This window comes from Podarcis raffonei, chromosome 10 (genome assembly GCF_027172205.1).
Source record: "Podarcis raffonei isolate rPodRaf1 chromosome 10, rPodRaf1.pri, whole genome shotgun sequence".
Classification (NCBI taxonomy): domain Eukaryota; kingdom Metazoa; phylum Chordata; class Lepidosauria; order Squamata; family Lacertidae; genus Podarcis; species Podarcis raffonei.
The window spans coordinates 3056581-3077563 of NC_070611.1; the positions used below are offsets into that span (position 1 = coordinate 3056581).

General features: G+C 42.0%; 3 protein-coding genes across 16 annotated transcripts in view; 1 reads left to right on the top strand and 2 right to left on the bottom strand.

Annotated features, from left to right (window-relative positions):
• HSPA14 (heat shock protein family A (Hsp70) member 14) lies at positions 1-13361 on the top strand. 2 transcript variants are annotated; one of them, XM_053406098.1, is made up of 14 exons: positions 1-99; positions 2491-2571; positions 2656-2738; positions 3154-3202; positions 4408-4501; positions 4612-4702; positions 5932-6036; positions 6775-6936; positions 7976-8131; positions 9044-9146; positions 9975-10190; positions 11805-11978; positions 12562-12632; positions 13183-13361. In XM_053406098.1, exons 1-14 carry the CDS (start codon positions 43-45, stop codon positions 13259-13261), a joined length of 1521 nt encoding a protein of 506 aa, XP_053262073.1. In that variant the 5' UTR covers positions 1-42; the 3' UTR covers positions 13262-13361. The 2 variants fall into 2 exon arrangements, with proteins under 2 accessions (XP_053262073.1, XP_053262074.1); XM_053406099.1 differs by lacking the exon at positions 5932-6036.
• DMTF1 (cyclin D binding myb like transcription factor 1) overlaps positions 1-20983 on the bottom strand; it is a 167471-nt gene that overhangs the window by 60139 nt on the left and 86349 nt on the right. The window lies entirely within an intron of this gene.
• Positions 13268-20983, bottom strand: part of DCLRE1C (DNA cross-link repair 1C) — a 15925-nt gene continuing 8209 nt past the window's right edge. For 9 of the 10 annotated variants that reach the window (XM_053406086.1, XM_053406085.1, XM_053406088.1 and 6 more), the window contains 7 exons: positions 20471-20611; positions 20211-20312; positions 18700-18836; positions 17934-17988; positions 16855-16943; positions 16153-16253; positions 13268-15436 (listed from right to left, as the gene is read on the bottom strand). In XM_053406086.1, the coding sequence (XP_053262061.1) occupies positions 14436-15436; positions 16153-16253; positions 16855-16943; positions 17934-17988; positions 18700-18836; positions 20211-20312; positions 20471-20611 (1626 nt within the window). In that variant the 3' untranslated portion in view covers positions 13268-14435. The remainder of the gene's footprint in view (positions 15437-16152; positions 16254-16854; positions 16944-17933; positions 17989-18699; positions 18837-20210; positions 20313-20470; positions 20612-20983) is intronic. The other variant, XM_053406087.1, reaches the window with a different exon arrangement.

The following is a 20983-nucleotide window of genomic DNA, read 5'->3' on the forward strand; positions in this document are numbered from 1 at the left end:
AGGTGCACTGTGGGTAAGACGTCTCCCGGCGACGGCGGATCCATGGCGGCCATCGGGGTCCACCTGGGCAGCAGCTGCGCGTGCGCGGCCGCCTATAAGGTGCGCGGCCGGTTGGGGGGGTCTCCCCTCTTCCGTGTAGGCCTAAGGGGGGCGGGGGAAATAAATGTAATTTTAATAATAATTTTCGTTTCCTGAGCGAGGTAGTGCTGTTGAGTGGCTAGAGCGGGGTTTGAGGAGGACGTTGGAGTAGCCAGAAGCCTTTAAATCGCAGTTATTGCTGCCGTTGTTATTATTTATTAAATTTGTATCCTCCTGAATTTGTTTGTGGGAGGGGACGTTATTGGTTTGTTCTGGTTAAGGGCAGCATACAAATTGGATTAATCCTCATCCGGAGAGAGTCCGTGGTCCCCTGTGCTGAAGACCCCTCCCAGCCCTCTGGCCCAAAGGGTTGGGCTCCGTGGAAGCACTTGCCCCCCAGAAGGCAGCGCTGGAGTTAAAAAAGGGTTTGACTACAAAAGGGAGGCAGCAAATGCTTCTGAAGAGGTAAAGGACCCCTGGACGGTTAAGTCCAGTCAAAGGCAACTACAGTGGTACTTCAGGTTACGCGTTTCGGGTTGTGCACCGCGCCAAACCCCAAAGTACCAGAACAGGTTACTTCCAGGTTTCAGCGCATGCGCAGAAGCGCCAAATTGTGATGTGCGCAGAGGCAGCACTGCGGGTTGCGAACATGCCTCCCGCACGGATCACATTCGCAACCCGAGGTTCCACTGTATAGGGTTGTGGCGCTCATCTCGCTTTCAGGCCGAGGGAGCCAGTGTTTGTCTGCAGACAGCTTTCCAGGTCATGTGGCCGGCATGACTAAACCACTTCAGGCTCAATGGAACACCGTGACTGAAACTAGAGAGCACGGAAATGCCGTTTACCTTCCTGCAGCAGTGGCGCCTATTTATCTACTTGCACTGGTGTGCTTCCGAACGGCTAGGTTGCCAGAAGTTGGACAGAGCAATAGGAGCTCACCCCGTTGCAGGGATTTGAACCACCGACCTTCCGAATGGCAAGCCCAAGAAGCTCAGTGGTTTAGACACCCAGATCCCTGATTCTGAATACCAGTTCCTGGAAATGGAGAGAGGGGAGAAAGTGATCATAGAATTGTTGAGTTGGAGGAGACTCAGAGGATCATCTAGTCCAGCCCCCTGCAATGCGGGAATCCTTCCCACAGCCGTCCCTGGGTGGACCCGGCCACTAACCTTCTGGTTAGCAGCCAGATATACTGATCTTAAGCTCATTCATTTCCTGCCCTCTGGTTTCCCACAATCAACATGTGGTGGGCTGCTGTGGGAACAGGATGCTGGACTAGATAGGACATTGCCCCCAACCTCACCCGTCCCCTTGGCAGGCAGGTTGGGGTTGACCATCTTGTTAACAACCAGGCAAGGGTTGCCTCCATCCACTGTTTGTCTCGCTGCCTTCCGCCATACCATCCTGATGGGCTCCAGCTGTGTGTTCTTCCTTTGAGTTTGCAAGTTGCAGGCCATCTTTCCTGCAATGTGACGTCCTTGCCTACAACTGAGGTGGTCCAGTCTGTTCTGCTGCTTCTGGACTCTGCCATCTCATTCTGTTGCTGAGTGGGTGCACTCATCATAGACCATATTTTTTGGAGAGAAAAACGACTCACTTGGTCATCTGCTTTGTTTTGGCGGAGGCACACTCCATTGTATTTCAAGGCAGACCGATGCTAGCAACAGCGGTTCACAGCCTGTGTCACTTCAGTTGTCTCTTCTGTTAATTTGCATAGAGTTTGTGTGCATCGGGATTGTGATGGGTGTTGTTGAGGGCCATGGGTAGAGCATCTCACATAAATAAAAGAAAGCTTATATGCTTATTGTAAAATGCATTTCCATCAGTTTACTTGAATGACACTTTGCTGGATAAAGTAATATATGCATTGGCCTGGTTTGCACATAATGCTAAGTTGTAGTTTCTTATATTATGAAATCACAGTTTAGTAGTATTTGTGAACCCTGCTAGCTTAACTATGGCCAATTTACTGCCAAAAATCTATAAACTGAAGTAATGATTTGTTGTTGGCTTATGAAGCTTAGTTTGTTTTAATTATGGCTTACATGCGAGTCCAGCACTCTTCGTTAACTATGGTTTGGGGTGGGCCATCAATCTAGAGCAGCTGGAAAACAAATCAACAAGCAAAAGGATCCTGTTATATTATTCCCAGTACGTATTGGAGCAGAAGCTTCCATTTACAAGAGTTTCCTTCGTACATTATTTGTCTTTATACAACATTTACCCTGTGCATTCCGTGGTAAGGTAATAGTCAAGAACAGAATCTAGCCTCTGCTGGACAAATGAAATTAAGGGATCCTGTATTAAAAAATGATATTATTTTCTGGGGTTTCCAAGTGATAATGAGTTACTGTGTTTAATTTCTGTGTCAATGAGCTATTATTCTACTCCATGTTTGTGTTGCTTCTTCAGGATGGTCGTGCAGATGTTGTCGCTAATGATGCAGGTGACAGGGTTACTCCTGCTGTTGTTGCATTTTCCGAAAACGAAGAGGTAACTTTTTCCCCAGTATAAATTTGAAGAAAAAGTGGTGGTACCTTTGTTGTTTTTGAACAAATCTTTTAAAATTATTTCCAGGTTGTTGGTCTGGCAGCAAAACAAAACAGAGTGAGAAATCTTTCAAATACAGTGGTGAAAGTGAAGCAGATTCTCGGGAGAAGGTGCGGAAAGTAATAGTGAACTTCATTTTGGGATTTAGTGTGGGTTTATCTGACAGAATGGGATTGTTAAACCAAAATGTATAAAAACTGGCATGTAAGTACAAACCTTGTTACCAGGCTTAAATATGCAAGCAGGCTGCTTAAAAGTCTCTTGTAAGCAGTATATATTTTATTTAACAAAATTTAAAGTGAGTTATTCTGGAGTGTAACTGTTTTGTTTTGAATTTTTTTCTACTATTAAGAAATAAAAAGTCCAAACTCTGATATCATGCTTAAATACATAATCAAAGCTTTGAACAATGAAAGATTAAGGAGGACTTCATTAAACACAATTCTTATGTGCTGAAAATATAAATGTAAATTTTGGGGTGTGTTTTTTTGTTTAAGTACACGTCAACTTCCCTTGTTTTGACAGCTCTGGTGACCCACAAGCTGAGAAGTACATTGCAGAAAGTAAATGTACAGTAAGTAAGAAGCTGCTTCATGTTTTCCTCCCATTACTATTAGCAGTATTTATAAACTGCTAAACATTGCACAAATACCATAGTGATATACAACAAGCAGAACCAGATAAAATAGTTCTCAAAAAAACCCAAAAACCTGTATAAAAGGGCTTTATACAGTAAAAATGAAACCTTAAATTTGTTCCGGTAGCAGATTGACATCCAGTGCAGCTCTCTTAGTACTGGTGTTACATGTTGGTGGAAGGCAAAACCAGCCACAGACTGTGCAACCCCCTTCTGACTTGCTGAAGAGGGCAGCCCCACAGTGGTTACATGGCAGCAGTTCAGCCTTGAAGTTATGAGTGCAGGCTCAGTTCATTGATTCATTCTAATCCAGCCCAGCAATACGTCCAGACACTGGCCTAGGCAGACCTGATTCTAATGTCACAAAGAAATAGAGTTGGGTGTCAAGCAACAAACTGATGACAATTTGTTTCAGATGTCCTAATGACAGCACCCAGTGCTGTTATATAGTGTTAAACAGCAGGAGAGGTCTGTTGTGACTGACAGGTCAAGCTTGTTATTAGAGGGAATGATTTCACTCAGTTCTCCAGTCCCATTGCCTTTGGGGGAGGCAAGCAACTCCCATTGAATTCTCTTCCACCCCATCCCCAATTAGCTTAGCACAGGAACCTAGCACAAAAACTACTGAACCAATATATCTGTAATTCAGCAGATTATTTACTGAAGATTACTCTTGTGCCTGCTGGAGGGATACAGTGCAATGCTAGTGGACTCCTCCTCCTCTTCCTTCTTCCCCTGACAGCCTCTCCTCCCCGTTTGATCTAGAGTGTCACCAACCCTTGGGAGCAGACCTTGGGTGTGTGTGTAATATTTGCTTTCTAAATCATTTACCATATTTTTTGCTCTATAAGACTTTTTTCCTCCTAAAAAGTAAAGGGAAATGTGTGTGCGTCTTATGGAGCGAATGCAGGCTGCACAGCTATCACAGAAGCCAGAACAGCAAGAGGGATTGCTGCTTTCACTGTGCAGCGATCCCTCTTGCTGTTCTGGCTTTTGAGATTCAGAATATTTTTTTCTTGTTTTCCTCCTCCAAAAACTAGGTGCATCTTATAGAGTGAAAAATACGGTATCAGACGAAAGGAATCTTGCAGAATCTTTTATAACAGATAAGCTGAGAGTCATATTTGTATGTTCATTTGTAGGTCATCGAAAAGAATGGAAAACTAAACTATGAAATAGATGGCAAACTTGTTTCCCCAGAAGATGTTGCAAAGCTTATCTTCAGTAAAATGAAAGGTATGATATTAAAATGTACATTTTTAAACTATTTCCCCAGAAGAAAAGTGGTACATATACCTGTAAATTGAATTTGCTTGTACTCACAATACAATATATTTTTGTATTAGAAACTGCTCAGTCTGCTTTGGGCTCAGATGTTAATGACACTGTGATTACGGTACCTTTTGACTTTGGAGACAAACAGAAGAATGCCCTTGGGTGAGAATACAGTTTTCAGCTTATTTTTATTAAATGTATTTGTGGGAATTTGAGATGTCTGGACAGGAGACATTTGGACATATTTGGACTTGGAAGATCTGGGTTCAACATCTCAGCTCAACCATAAGCACGTGGTGTTAACCTGGAGTAGCTCAATTCTCATCTAATTGGACTCTTTCAGTGAAATAACATCACTTGTTGTAGTTGCTTAAGAACTTCCTGCTTAGAGGTTCTGGCACCATGGAGAGAAAACAATATTCAGGTTCCTACCACACAGTAAATGGACTGTTAAAACTACTCAGAAATGGAGTGGCGGGTCTGTGATAACTTTTGGCTCACTTTGCAGCCACATGATAGACAACCACATGAGCTTATAGCTGCCATACGGGTAGTTCTTAAATAGCCAGCTTGTGGGACATTGTTGTAGGTCAGTCTTCCATGGAAGTTGGTATCTTGAGCAGAGGCCAGATAGTCACAGATTTACGACTACCAAGCACCCTGGTTTTTCACTAGGAGGAACTGAAAACCTTTACCAGCAGTGGCCTCATCTTTCCTGGCCAATTTTCACTCACCAGGACTAGCATGCATCTTGACTTCCAGTTGGATGCCCCTATTCCTTCCTTCTTGCCATGGTACACATTCTACATTAGGAGTGGACCATTCAGTGCAGAGCACTGTATAAAATAGGAAAGGGCTCAGACATGCCAGCTGAAGGCATTTTGCTATTTGTAGCAGATTTAGGGCTAACAGTTAAAAAGTATTGCGTCATAGAAGCACTCATTTGTGCCTCCACCTGCTCCCTATTCTTGATGCCGCCTGATCACTTTACCCTACTGCATGTCAGGCCTGGCCCTGACTCTCATGCATCCTCCCGTTCCTTGTGTTCAGACATTGCTAACTGCATAGTCACCAAGGTCTCCAAAGAGAAACAGGCGCACATTTCCTGTACTGGTTTGAGCTTTTTGAGCTTCAAGTTCAATTTGCATGAACAAACATAGGTAGGCAGCTTATTCTCCTACCAGAATGTGCCTATCTGTGCCTAAGTAAAATGTCTCTTGGCATGCTTACTGTTGGTCTTGTAGCAGTTTGGCAATGTTTTGTAAGGTGTTTGTGGTGGTGATGCAGGGATGGGGTCCAGCTATACCAAAATAAGGTACTTTGCTGTTTTATGTTGAAAGAAGGCATCAATCTAAAGTGATGTACTAATATAAATTGTGTCTTTATTGCAGAGAAGCTGCTACTGCAGCTGGGCTTAATGTTCTTCGGTTAATTCATGAACCATCTGCAGCTCTGCTGGCTTATGGAATTGGGCAAGATTCACCTAGTGGAAAAAGGTGACAAGTGGTCTTTAAGCAACCATTTCCCCTGTGCAATCCCAAGCAAGCATGCTTACACAGATATAAAACTCAACAGGACTTAATCCTAGTTTCAGGATTGCAGCCTTGGCTTTAAACAGTATGGTGCAAAGTGAGTTGGCTCTAGCGTTGTGTGGTATGGACCTTTGTGAACCTAATGCTTCCCTGGGCAGAAGGGAATTTTTGATGGTCTCCTTCCCTCTGTAGGTCCTTGTGCAGCTGAAAATCTGCTTTAGAAGGTTGGGGAAGCCTCTGGAACAGCATGGGAGGAGGGAGTATTAGGAGCTGCTCTCCTCAGGAATATTCAGTTCATGGAGCAGAATTCTCTGCTGAATCTGAGCCAGAGGGATCCTAGACTGCTATAAATAAGAGAATCCAAGTCCTTTGCAACATTATTATTTTTTAATTCAGGAGATTCTAAACAAGTGGCAAAGGCAGGAAACCAAAGCATTATACTTTAACCAGTCTTTAATACTGTAATTTAAATGGACTTCATTTCAGGGAGGGCCAGGGCAGTGTGAAGTGAGAGACCACTAGGAGGAGAACCTCCCTGACCTCGCTTCTGCCCCATGGAGTGCAGCAGTGGCACTGATACCAGGAGGTCATTTTGAGACACAGCTGTCATTGTCCTGAGAATCTGCTATTAAGGCTTTTAGTATTGATGCTAAGGAGGCAGGGCATACTGATTTCCTTTTCTTTATTTTGTGTGCATGGAAGCAATGTGCTGGTGTACAAGCTTGGAGGAACATCCCTTTCTATCACGGTTATTGAAGTCAACAGTGGACTTTATCGTGTTATTTCCACGAACACAGATGATAGTATAGGTGGCATTTGTTTCACAGAAGCCTTAGCACAACATTTAGCCTCTGAGTTTCAAAGGTAAGTTCTCTAGATCCTAAATAGTATGTGGTGTTTCATAAATGTGTAGTAAGGAATCATTACTGTTAATTTTTCAGTATGGAAAATTGCCAGCACATTTTGTATCAGATTTTTTTGACTGATATACAATACATTTATTTATGAAAAACATTTCTATCCACTCTCTGAGTTTAAAAATATCACTTGGGGGTCCACAACATATATAACAGGATTTTTAAAACAATTACAGTTGAAAAATAATAAAACATTGTCTCAAAATGAAAACTTCTGGAAATAAAAATAGTGATTTTTTTTTAAAAAAAATACAACTTCTAAAGGTCTACGCTGTTGAAATAAGAGAAACAGTACATTCACATAATGTTTTGGGGAAAGGTTGTTACTGTAAATTTGACATCAGTTCTTAGTTCAATTTGGAAATAATCCCAGTCTTGTAAAGAGCTATTTACCAGGTTGCCTGAGGTGAGTAAGAATTGTCTCCAGGAAACCAGATGGAAGCTTTGCGAACAATGCTTTTCTTCCCTTTTCTTCTTTTCAGGCCACAAATGACTAATGTAACTGTGAGAGGGCAAGCAGCCTAGTATTTATTTATTTTATTAGGTCTAGTGACTTTTGTGGACTTGTGAGGCTGTTAGATCCTTTGTTTCATGCTTACATTCTTGAAGGATCCTGATAGATATCACAAGCAGCATGGGAAAGTTGGGGTAGATATAGCCAAAGTTAAGCATTTCCAAATTCTGTTGATTTCAACATGAGAGTTAAGCACAACACTAAGATGTCGGAACCTTAATGTTTGCCTTTGTGCTTCATGAATACTTACTCAAAAGAACCTCCCCTCTTTCAGTTACCATATATCCCCAGCTTTCAAGAGTAGATGCATATAATGTTTATACTTTGAATTTGAAAAACATGATAAATTTCAGGATCCACCTTCCCCCCCCCCCCCAACTTCTAGGGTAATTGATGGCCACTATTACTGAGTAGGTTTTCTGTAATGGTTAATAATACTTTTTTTGTAAAAAAAACAACAACAACCCCATAGATCTTATAAATATGATGTGAGGGAAAACTCCAGGGCCATGATGAAGCTCATGAACAGTGCTGAAGTGGCAAAGCATTCACTATCGACACTCGGAAGTGCCAACTGCTTCGTTGACTCCCTCTATGATGGGCTGGATTTTGACTGTAATGTGTCTAGGTAAGATATACTCTTGAATCTCTGCATGTGTAGCATTGTTTTCCATGACTTCCTTTAAATTTAACTTGTGTGAATTTAGCTTTACATGCTTGGCAGAAAAATAAAATTAAAAATAGGAGCAGCTTCCGGAGGGGGGTGGATGTTGGCAATCCTAACCACCAATACACTCAGCTTGGGAGAGCGCAGGGAAAGGGGATGTTGACAATAGGAGATTTTGGCTTTATGCATGATCACCAGGATGTAACCCCCACATAAGGTAATGATCGTGATAGTTGGCTACTCTCCATATGGAATGTATTTATACAACTGTTTTCCTTTTCATGGGCAAGAAAATTATTATTATTTATTAGATTTCTTACTCTCCCTTCCCCATGAGGTCCCAGGGAGGTGGGTTACAACCATTTAAAAAGAAAATATTAAAATTGGTTAAAACATATGACAGTATATGAAGTTGGAGTAAAGAGGTACATTGAAGGTGCCAGAAGGAATCTCGCAGTTTAAGGGCTGCCACAAAGATTCCCCTCTTCTAGCCTCCCACCCCACCCAGTGGGACACCTAAGAGGGCCCCGTCCACTGATCTGAACACCCAAGAGGATCTGTAGGGAAGGGGCTGCTTTTTCTGGTATCGGGCCTAAGTTATTCAGGGCTTTAAACACCAATGTGAGCATTGGGCTCAGAAGCAAACTGGCAAGCGCGTTCAGCTCTTTTGAAGCTGGCGTTGTGTGAGTTCTAAATGGAAACCCAGCCACTCACTCTTCTGGCTGGTTCATTTTGGAGCAGCTGAAGTTTCTGAGCCATCAGAAACTGAGGGCAGCTCCATGTTTAATATTATACTACTGTATTGGGTTTCTCTGCAAACTTTTCCCTGTGGAAAATATGGATATGAATGTGCTTGTTTTTTTAACAACACAGGGCCAGATTTGAACTTATTTGCTCTGCGCTTTTTAACAAATGCCTAGAAGCCATCAAAAAGCTCTTGAAGCAAGTTGGACTTACAGCAGATGATATCAATAAGGTAACAATACAAATAACTTGGTCTATTTTGAAGTCATTCTTGAAATTCTTGTTTTGACAAATATGTAGGAAATACGTAAGAGTATATTCACAAAGAAGCAGATGCATTCGGATGGTTTGGACTATTGTTCAAGGCTTCACAACCATGCTTTATTAAACTGGAAATGAGATCAGGGACAAGTATTCCTCCCTAGTAGGGCTGGGCAATATATCAATATCTCGTCCAAAACTGGTTTCAAGTCTGTATTCTGATATTGGTTTCATAGTTTTTGCCCTGGCAATATATCTTGAATCATGAAATGTGTTAGGGCTGGATGATATACCATCTAAAACCAGTTTCAAGTCCATATCATGGTAATGGTTTCAGAATTTTTGACCTGGCAATATATCTCAAATCATGATGTGTGTGTGTGTGTGCTGTGCAAAAATCACCATGCAGGAAAAAATTGTGAAGCCATCCAGTGCCTCTATAGTTCCATCCTTATTTCAGACATCGTGATATATCAGTATATTGCGGTGTTTAGCTGGTGATATATCTGGTTGAAACCCAGGTATCACCCAGCGCTACTCCCTAGCTACTCCCTTCCTCTCAAGTGCTGCTTCACAGCTTAATTCCTGAAGCCACTGCTCTCCATTACATCTGAGTGGTTGTGCAGTGGGGGTGGGGGACTATTAACTTAATGCCAATTAACAAGCCAGGATAATAAGTCTGGACATCTGTTTCCCCCACTTTCTCTGTGTGTGTGTGTTTGCAAAGTTTGCATACACAAGTACCCTTTGAAAAGCCTAACCTTTGCTGTTGTCCTATTAATGCTTTAATGTCCTCCAGGTAGTTCTCTGTGGCGGATCTTCTCGCATCCCAAAACTGCAGCAGTTGATCAAAGAACTTTTCCCTAGTGTGGAATTGCTGAACTCTATTCCTCCAGACGAGGTCATTCCCATAGGGGCTGCCATGGAAGCTGGGATCTTGCTAGGAAGAGAAAATACTTTTTTAGATGATGAGATACTGCCTATTGAATGTTCTGCCAAAGATATCTTAGTCAAGGTAAGCAAGCAAATTGAATGAATGAATGAATGTCTTTATATCTCTTGCATAGAATTTGAAAGAGAGCTCCCTCCCTAATCTGTATTAACTATCTTCCACCACTGCTACCTTTGTGGGTTTAGGTTTTAAAGTGAAAACTTTCCTGAAAGAGATTTGGGGTCACTTAAGTAGCAATTAAAGTAAATAAGTGAGAGACTGAAACTTGTTATTTCATACTGATGCACAGTTAATATATTTGCCATTCAGAACTCTTTGTTTTTAATTGAAGGACTAAGTAGTTGACTAGGATTCCCTAAGATTCCAGAATTGACAGGTCATCTTAACACGCCAACATAAACAGTAAACTTTCATATTTTTAAATTTAATTAGGAGTCTATCAAATAAATCCAATTCATTAAAAAAAATTAATTTGGCCACATATTTCACCTTCACATCTGATCCATAAATTATTTCAACACTCATAGTATTTGACTAGTAGCATGAATCAATAAAGAATCATATTTAATATCTCCCTTCCTTTTTACTCAAGGGTCACAGTTTGTGCTGTAATGTTTTCCTGTCTGTCGTCGCAGTGCACATGCTCTAACACATTGTGGTGCCTTAAGATTTGGGGTCCTTTCTGCAGAGTGCTTATGTTGCATATCTCTTATTTCTTTACTTTATATTCTTTATTGAAAAACAAAAAGTACATAATTACATGTGCAGAGAGTAAGATGTGACAAAAAAGAAAAAAGAAATAGTAGCTATGTAGAAAACAACAGAACAACAACAAAATATTATATACGTTACAAAAAAAGGAATTTTTTATTGTAGTTAACCAGACTTTAACTTAATACGGTATTTAGAAAAATTAATTCCAAATATTATTAAATTTGGCCATGTTTGCACGCAGTTTGTTCAAGTGTAATGGGTTTGTCCATATCTCCAGGCGTGAAAATAAGCCACTTATTTATTTTTCCAGTTCATTAATACCTGTCTTTTTTCATTAATACCTGAAGACACAGATAGTCCATTCATATTCTCCCTTTGTTAGATTCCATGTGTTTTGGGTATATAATTCAAAAGGATATTTTCCTCTGCAAATTTATGATTATTCCATACAGTCATGTTGATCGTATCTATTGCCTTCTGCCAAAAATTTATCAATATAGGACATTGTACAAACCTGTGTTTTAGAGAAGCATTATCTCCAGCAGCTCAGTGTCTTGGTCCTTTTATAAACAAGCGCAATGGAGTCCTAAATATTTATTTTGCTGTATGAGACTGAATTTGAGGTCCAGAGGCATGCTTGTTATAGAACTTAACATAGTTTCCCATTGTTTGGTCGAGAATCTCCAGTTCTTTATACCATTCTTCCTATATAAGGAAATGGGTGTGTGTGTTGTTACATAAGAGTTAATCAGCTGTTTTAATATCTCTGGGGTCTCTGTAGCTGTAAAAGCGGCTGGTCCGTTAATGGCAGTTAGCATGTGCTTTATCTGAAGATATTACACTTGAGCATTTAAAGGTAATTCATATTTGTCTCTTAACATGGAATAGGCATAAAATTCATCCTTCTTGTCTATTGATTGCTCTAAGTTTAATATACCCAACTTCATCTCTCTTATTGCTTAGGCAATGGATCAGTCAGGGGCTGATAAATTTGTGGTGGTGTTCCCATCAGGAACCCCTTTGCCAGCCCGAAGGCAGCATACTCTACAAGCCCCAGGAAGCAACTCCTCTGTCTGTCTAGAATTATACGAGTCTCTGGAAAAGATCCCCATAAAAGAGGACAGCAGATTTGCACAGGTGAAGAAATATCAATAGAAAATAACGCTTGTTTTTCCCCGGTGTTTACTCAAAAGCAGACTTCAGTGTCACAAATCTTATTTGTATGTTCATTAGGCATTTGAAGCTTTTGCCTCTTAAATTCCTTACCTTATAAAATGTTGTAAACACATCCACGGTAGTTTTAGAGCAGGGTGGGTGCACAAAAGCCATTTTTAAAAAACATTTAAAGCAGATAAAAACTATCAAGTAACTTGGTTAATCTGAATTAAAATTGTAAACAATTGGGGCTGCAAGTTGCTCACCTGTGTTGAAATACATGCTAATTCATTACTCCCTTTAGCCTTACAAACTGATTCACTAGTTTTTTCAGAGCATGCTTTGTCTGCCTTAGAAAACCATTTTCCTGAAATTACCTTGAAACTTTGTAGCTCAATATTTTATATTTTAGCTTTTATATATGGCAATGTAGGGCAAATGGTTTAAATCAAAGTGCTTTTGATATAATCTCACTTGCATTTCTTTGGTTTTGACAGTTAAGATTGCTAAAATAGATAAGATGCAGATGACGAAGGATCTTAATGTTTTGTTTTGTTTTAAGCAGATTGTCCTCCAGGATTTAGATATCAAGGAAGGTGGTCTGCACGATATCCTAACTGTTCTCACAATGAAAAGGTATTGAAAACCAAAATACTACAACTTTGGTTTAGCATATCAAGTATATGTGAAATGTCCATTTTTCAGAACTTGGGTTTTTCTGTTGCAGCTTTTTGGTAGTATCTACTTTTCAAGGTAGAAATTCCACCTATCAAGTGTTGATGTATTAGGGGAGAACTGTGGATCAAATCAATTTCTGGAATATCAGGGATGCTTTTTCTTTCTCAGATCAGTGGGCAAGTGTTCTTTAACATTCCCTTCTGCTGCCCCAGGATGGGGAGCCTGTGGCCCTTCAGATGTTGCTGGATCACACCTCTTTCCTGAGTGCTGGCTATGCTCCCTGTGAATGCTGGGAATCCAACAGCAGGAAAGCCACAGGTTCCCCACAAATGAGAGCATTTTTTCTGGGTAATGGGACTCCTCACACCTGTCAGCTGAATCAAAGAATTCCACGGAGGAATGATGGGGACATCCCACGTGGGAGCTTAGTTTCTGAGACCTATTCAGCCCCTCTCAGGGTGCAATTAGTCTCCAGATGTTCACACTATAAAAATCTCTCTTTTCTTAGGGATGGATCACTGCACGTTTCCTGTACAGATCAAGATACCGGAAAATGTGAAGCCATTACTGTAGAAGTGGCATCGTAGTCTTAATTTAGAAGGTTCTGTTTTTTTAATTGTTACCTCAAACCAGGTTTTAAGTGAGTGATGCCATGTGTACAATACAATAAATATAATACAATGAAAATATGGAGTGCATACATCTTTGGAAAATGGAAAAGTTGGGTCATTACAGTCTTAAGAGGAAGCTGGTAACAGTTGTGCGTTCAGCAATGAGCTGCAGAAAATATTTCATGGGGAGCTAGAGTTTTATACATGACAACTGACAGATAAGGGGTGAGAGTAAACAAGAGTTCCTAAAACCCAACATATACCTTAAACGATGGAAATAATCAAGACGGGCTCCACTTCTTGTGTCCAAGAGGCACCCTTCACGCCTGGATGGTTCCTCCACTCACAACCCTCTAGGACTCCTCTGAATGCCAGAGGTTGTTTCAAGCCCAGCTAGTTTTGGCTAGTAAACGTCTGAGCAATTATTTGGGAAGGTAAGTGAGAAAGGAGGAAAGTTGCTGATTGTGTCAAACCCATGACCTGAACACTAGACTCACTGTTACAGCAACCAGTCTTTGCCTATTTTTGTTAAATATTTTCTTGCCTCCCAATTGGGCTATAGTTTTTATTTTCAAAATGGTACGGTAGTGTCCTTTGTGAACACAGGTTGGCCCCAAAGCAGTAAAATGTATATGAAGGTGCTACTGGTTTTGGACTAATAGTTGAAGCAAAGAACAGATTAACAGACCTTAAGGAAAAGGGAGAATTTTAAATAATGGCAGCTTTGTTCTGCTGGTAAAAAAGACTAGGAAGAGTAGAAAACATTGTGTGGGTTATCGAAAGTTTTAGTGGTATCTGTATTAAAGTGTTAGAATGATCACAGAAAAGAGAAACTAAAATCCAAGCAGACTTTAAAGCCATGGTTTCCAAAAGGATTGCCAAGGTCATATTATCAAATCTTACTTTTATTGTAGAACCCTAAAATTCAGAGTGCAAATGGTTCAATTAGATTTCCAGGTTCTCTCAGTGTGAATGAAGCAACTTCCTATAAAAACAGAATCATAGTTTGCATTTTCAGTATAAAAATTAGAAGTTACAAAAGCAAAAATTCAAGTGGCACATGGTCAACTGTCAAAATACATGATTTGAGGAATAACATGATTCATTCATTCATGACAGAAAAAAGTTGATAGCTCTTTTTGCTTCCTGATCAGAGCAGACTTTCCCCTGCTGCCAGCTTCTTGTACAGGCTGCACAGCTGGTCTGGTTTAGGAACCTCTGTCTCGGGGGTAGAGGGGATTTCAAAGTCAGAAGAGCTCTGAGAGACTAGTTGGTCTTCAGGCTTGAGCAGCCCTGAACTCCCTTGTTTGCTCCTCTCCGGAGTTGATTCAGCCTGCACACTTGGTGTCAGAGTAGGTGCTGCTGCTGCTGCTGCACTTGCCTCCTGAGCTCTGCCTTGGCGATCCGACTTAATACTGTTTGTAGAAGGTGCACTGTGAGCCAAAGCCTTGCAACTCTGCATGTCTGTTCGGTTTTCCCCAGCAGGGAAACAAGATGCGTAAAGCATTGCTCGCTCTGCTCCTCTCTTTAAAGGGCTGGACTCAAAAGTCTTTCGCTCTTGTGGGGAAATGAGCACAGTATCTGCCTGACTGTCCCACCCTTGGCTACCTTGTTCAGATATGTGCGTTGACTGAGAAGAGTTTTGGGAGGAGATGTGGGTAGAATCACTAAAATCCTCATTATCGCTGAACAGGTTGGGAGACTGAGGCTCACTAGAATCTGTGGGAGCTGGAGCACAGTCCTCGTGTTCAGAGGTATCTGTGCCTTCCACATGTCGCTTAAAGTAGGCATCCCACTTGGGCACTTCCAGGTCCTCGTTTTGTTTGCAAGTGGGCTCTGAACAGACCAATCCTGGATTTGGCAACACAGTGGCAGACTCTGCACTGGGTGGCAGAAGTTCATCTAGAACCATGTCTTTCTCCAATTCTTCCTCCTCATCGTCATCCTCACCGTTGGATTCCTCACACTCTATGAAATCTACCTTCAAAGGGGCTGGCATGGAAGTTGCCCTATAACTTGTTTTGTCGCTGTCATCTTGATAGTTATCAGGAAGGGGCCTATTTTCAGATGCTGTCATTTCTGGGAGAAGTTTTGGAATCTTGTATCTTATAGGAATCAATTCTGTATCAAAGAGATCATCACTCCCACCATCTGTCAAGACAAAAAAACCCAGGAACATGAGAAGGTAGTAAGATGACTTGAAGCCAATCTCCAAATGCCTTACCATCATAAGACACCTTTTCCTGGATTATAAAACTTCCAAGCATTGGGGGGGGGGGGGGCTTCTAAACCACAGCATGAAGGAACAGGTTGCCTAACTTCTCCCAGCTATTTTCTACATGCAGAGAGATTTACCATTGGTGTGCTTTTGTCTACACTTCCCTCATCGGAACGGGAACAGTCCAGGATTCTGTTGCATGCTTGAATCAGCAGAGGCTGTAAACCGATGTCTGGACTGTTGGACTCCAAGCTAACCAGGGTGACAACTCGCAGGGAGCCACTGTGATACTTGGGAGATAGGGTACAGGTGGAGAATGTCAGACTAGGACTTGGGAACCCTGAGCAAAATCCCTGCTTAAAGCTACAAAGTTTACTGGGTGACCTGAGGTTAGTCATGTTCACTTAGTGTAAGCTAAGTCCCACAGGCGTGTTGGAAATGTAAGCTGGAGGGTGGACAGCAACTATGCATGCCGTGTTGAGTTGGTTAGAAGGGTGAGATGCAAGTGAAATTAAAAAATGTAGTAAGTTCATTAGAGAGATGACATAATCATGCAATAAACATGATTTGCTGCTTCAAAACCACAGGAGTCCTTTCCTTTGCCATCTCCATCTGACACGGAAGAGAGAAGAACTCGCCTTTCTCTTACCTGTGTCTGTTATTTCTGAGGGTTTGGTTCTCTTCAGTGCTCCAAGTGGTTTATATTTCAGCTCGTTATTTTTGTTGTATGATGTACATAATGGCTTTAAACTGAGAAGAAGCAATACAGAATTTTGTAGCTCTTTAGACTTCTGAAACATTCATTAGTTCCTCTTTAATTCCAGCAAATTCAGATCACTTGCATACTACACTGAACTTTACAAAAATTCAGGTGTTCAATGAAAAAACAACAAACAACAACCCTGCTAAGATAACCAGAAGTACTTTGCCAGACTTATTATAATTTTGGAAGGGGGGGGAATGCCCAAACCAGGCCCAAGATAAATGAATTACTACTGTACAATACTTCCCTAAAAGTATGGCTGTGTCATAAAAATAGATCTATATAAAACCGATATAAACATACTTCTTTATCTAGAGCCTAAGCTCCTCTCCCTGGTGTTACTAGAGAGCAGAAACAGGATGCTGCTTTCATAATGAAGATGGCTTTCACTTGTGAATATGGACAATGACAGCATGTTGTTTTACTATGCAGAGCAGAGATGGAAAATTACTACAAGGAATAAAGCTTTCTCAATTGAGCAGTTTCAGTGGGCATAACATAAGTAAGTCATACAAGGCAGCGTCATTTTCAACACTAGTTAGAAAACATCTTTGCAGCAAAGAGCCAGAGAAAAAGACAGAAACTTACATTTCCATAAGTTTGTCCTCTGTCACACCTACTGGAATTACATTGGGATACACATTCACCGGGCGAATGTAGCTCAAGAAATCCTGAATCTACAAAATAGGATTGGAGGAGGAATTAATTTCTGCATTTAAACCTAGCTTGCCGTCCTTTTTTTGCTGTGATTTGCCATTGCTTTGAGAGGCTTTTTTTCTTTTTACAAAGAAATGAGGCTGAGAGCGAAAAACTCTCATAGCCGACATGGTAAATGACTCCAGTTCCAATTCTGCCCCCTGCACCACGCTGGCACTGTGTCTCACCACGTCACCATCTCCAGTCAAAGCTCCATGAGCATTCTGATTTGCGCACAAGACTGCTGTGCTTGTAGAATGGCCCCAGCAGGCATGTGGACCCCTTTGCTCAGGCATCTGTAGCTTTTCTCTCTGACATATGCATCCATTTAAGGTTGCCACTTTTTATCTCTCAAGTTCCACTTCAGTGGGGTGAAGCCAGTAGGTCATTAAGGGGCTTAAATGAAGCAGGAATCCTTGGATGACGGGCAGACTCCAAATGTGATGGACAACACACTCTGAATCAGCACCTGCTATTGTGGACATTCCTACCAGGAGGCAGATGCTGCCACCTTCTCATGCAGCAAGCGTCAGAAAACAATCAGCCATTCAGGGGGCATGTGAAATCTATGGACGTTTATTAATGCTTGGTTCCCTTTGCCTATTTCAGGTTGTGGAGCTTCAGGGCTGAGTCGAAGACAGCAAGCTACAAAGTTTCTGGTTCAAGTCTCCTGCCAGCTATGAGAGGAAAGAGGTGCTTCCCTAGGCATGCTACATCCTCCTCAACCTCAGTCCTTGCCTATAAAATAGAGAAAATACCTGCTGACCTCAAAGGGATGTTATCAGGATTACCAAGATAACATATAGCGGCTTCAACATGCTTCATAAAGATGAAGAATAATCATTATTGTACTTTTACTAACCCCCAAAATGCATCCTATAAAGGCTACAAAATCTAAATATAAAATCTTGTAAAGGCTGCTCTGTATATTGTAAAAGGGGTTCATTTTACAAAACAAATACTATACATACCTCGCTGTAAGAAGAGTGGAAGGAAAAGCAAGCTCTGTATGAACTCTCCCCAGTCCTAAGCAGAAACCAGAAATTAAATTATCAATATGTGAACAGCATCAGCACCTTAATAAAAAGCAGATCACATATAAAAATTGATATCCTGCCTTCCTGGAAGAATATCACGGAAAGTGGGAGGCCAGCCAGGCCCCACCCACAGGTCAGAGAAGGAGCACCTTCTTCCTGCAAGCCTTTAAGGGCAGCGGAAACACTCGAGAAGAACTTTAAAACTAGTAGCTCGTGCCCGAGGCTGGTTCTTCCCCCACTTTCGTTTTGTGTCGTGTGTTTTAGATCATGTCGGAGGGCAGGGACCACCTTATTACTCATCACTGCAAGACCCTATAGGGACCTTTTTCAGTTGCAGAGCCATGCTGACACCTACATAAAGATACCTGTATTTATCTATATTCTGCCATGTGTGCCAGGGCAGCTATTAACATAAAATCCAAGGAAACTATATACAATAATCAAAGTGACAAAAACTGCAGCACCTAAATGTACCTATCCTCTCCCAAATAAAAGTGCCCTCGAGTTTTACTTGAGCGTGGGCTGGGACTGCCTGATCTCCTCTGGAAGGGAGAAAGCCGTCTCTTGCACTCACAATGAGGTCATTTAGTGCTTTATTTACTGGCAGCAACACCTTGAATGGGGTCTGGCAGAGCAGCTGCTCCATGCTCTGGACTGTTCGAGAATTTAAAAAATAATAATAATTGAAAAGAGTACTTGCCTCACTATTACATTCGTTTTCCTTGTCCTCTCTCCAAACCACATTGTGGATGGCTTGACACTAATTATGTGCAACTGCTTTCCATTCTGAGAAATCACACCACAAGGCAACCTGTTCCCTCGGAACATTTCATCATCCTGTCATAGAGACAGCATTAACTGCAGCACCCGGGCAGATCAAGCACATCCTTTTTTCAATACCTAATGTAACTTTGCAAATTCTTTTACCTACTACCTTCCTCTGCTTCCCTGTGAGAAATGGAAACACACCCACCCACCCAATACTGGCTGCTTCCTGTGCACAGACTGCCCACCTAGTGGAGACAGAGCACCAGAGCTCTTACATTATTCTGATATTATAACATCTTCATTTATACCCCACCTTTTTCCCTGAGGAGACTCAAGGCAGCTTACAGATAAAAACAAATACTGCTAAAAACAGAAAATTCAAGCATTAAAATACAATAAACCCTGAGAGAATTAAAAGTACATACATAAAACCTGTTTCAAACAGATGCAAAATCACCTAGATGCCTTTGTGCTCTGAGGATCAGAAGCTTCATACAGGATAGGGACGACGAAGAGAGCAGCCCATCCAACGTGTCACCATATTGCCCAGCTCTATTGAGCAGCCATGTTTGTTCTTTCATGCATCTAAAACTGGGGTGGAGGGCTGTCTTTGCAATATTTTGAGGAGCATCGCACAATGAGGGGAGCTCAGCACTCCTCCCCCCCCCACTAGCACCCTAGACTGGCACTTAGTATCACAGCTATGAAGAAATGTAGCTTCTCTCTATGCTCTTAGCACCGGACATGCTTTGAATACACTTGGTGTGCTTTTGGGCTCAGTTGGAGGTGCTGAGTAGCATCTCTAAGCCCTTAAGCAGCCTGGATCCTGCACATTGCAAGGTACTTTTCCACCAACACATGCCTCCCTGAAGTTTCCTCTGGGATCAGCTGGGGCTCAGGAGCAGCTGTTCAGAGGTGGCAACCATTCCTGGAATGCCCTCCCCTTGAAGGTACACAGCAAGCTGCCTTGCCCCAAGTCAGACTACTGCTCCACCTCGCTCAGTGTTGCTGACTCTGACTGGAAGCAGCTCTCTGGTATTTTAGGCAGCAGACAGCTCTACCCAGATGTGCAGAGCTTGTGTGCTGTCCCTGAGCTACAGCCCTTCCACTCAGCCAACCCAGGACTGACCTTCAGAGTGGTGTTTTCAGGGGCGGAAGGGGAGGAACCAGTCTAATAGCTTCCCTGATGGGTTTTTAAAAGTGATACTTTACTGTCATCTCATCTGTGCTTTAGTTTTATTTTGGTTTAGTTCATTTTATGGCGCTGTGAATAGTTTTAGAAAAGCCATAGGAAAGTAAACCTTCCTTGCAAATAAGAATATTAAAGCTGCTTTGGCCAAACATCTCCTGGTTTCTTCAAAGCCAGACTCTTCTTTAACATGGAGCCCCCAGGGGCTCTAGCACTTCACCCAAGGGGGGTGTCAAATGCTGACAGATACGCACCCTTGGATGGCGACAGGCATGAATCTGAGTGTGCCGATTGGAGGTGATGTGGTAGAGGATTTCTGGCATGTTTTTAAACATTTCCAATTTGTTCACGTGCACCTAGGAAATTAAGTTTGCCATTATTAGTGCTGTTGTAGACTAACTGAGAAAAGAGACAGCAAGCTTCTCCTTCTCAAGGAATTTGCCTTGCGGTGGGGAGGAGGGATCATGGTTGTGCTCCATTCAGAAAGGGGTTGTATTCAGAATGACAATCTTACCTTAACTCCAAGCTCTTCGCTGAGATTTGTGAACAAATACTCATATCCATAAGCTGCTTTGCAGTTCAGCCACACCACATGATAAGGACTGAGGGTGATCCAGCTTTGCACTAACTCTAATATGCCTTTCATACATTCTTCCTGTTGAAGGAAAAAGACTGCAGGGCATTCGCATATAGCAGATCTAAACGGATTTGCGTTCTGTTGAGCCCACAACTGATCCCTGGCCACTAAAACCAAGCACTTTGTGCAGGCAGAGCAGGGAGCCTCTTTTGGCCAAGGGCTGCCCTTCCACATGGGGGGGGGGGGCTTCAGGGTACACATACCAGCAGTGGGAAGGGCCAGAGGCACACACAAGTCAAATGTTTCTCCCTCCCTCCTGCCCCTTCTCTCTGTCCTCCATCCAGCTGAGAAATTGGCATCGACACAGTTCAAGACAACACTTCAGTCAGGTCAAAGCACTCCAGGAGGACATGGGCACCTACCAACACTCAGCACCCCTAATAAACTACA

Excerpts from the sequence above, each read along its gene's own strand:
- HSPA14 (XM_053406098.1), top strand. The coding sequence starts at position 43 with ATGGCGGCCATCGGGGTCCACCTGGGCAGCAGCTGCGCGTGCGCGGCC. Across the intron at positions 4,502-4,611 it reads TATCTTCAGTAAAATGAAAG|AAACTGCTCAGTCTGCTTTG; the intron begins GTATGATATTAA and ends TTTTTGTATTAG. Across the intron at positions 12,633-13,182 it reads ACTGTTCTCACAATGAAAAG|GGATGGATCACTGCACGTTT; the intron begins GTATTGAAAACC and ends CTCTTTTCTTAG.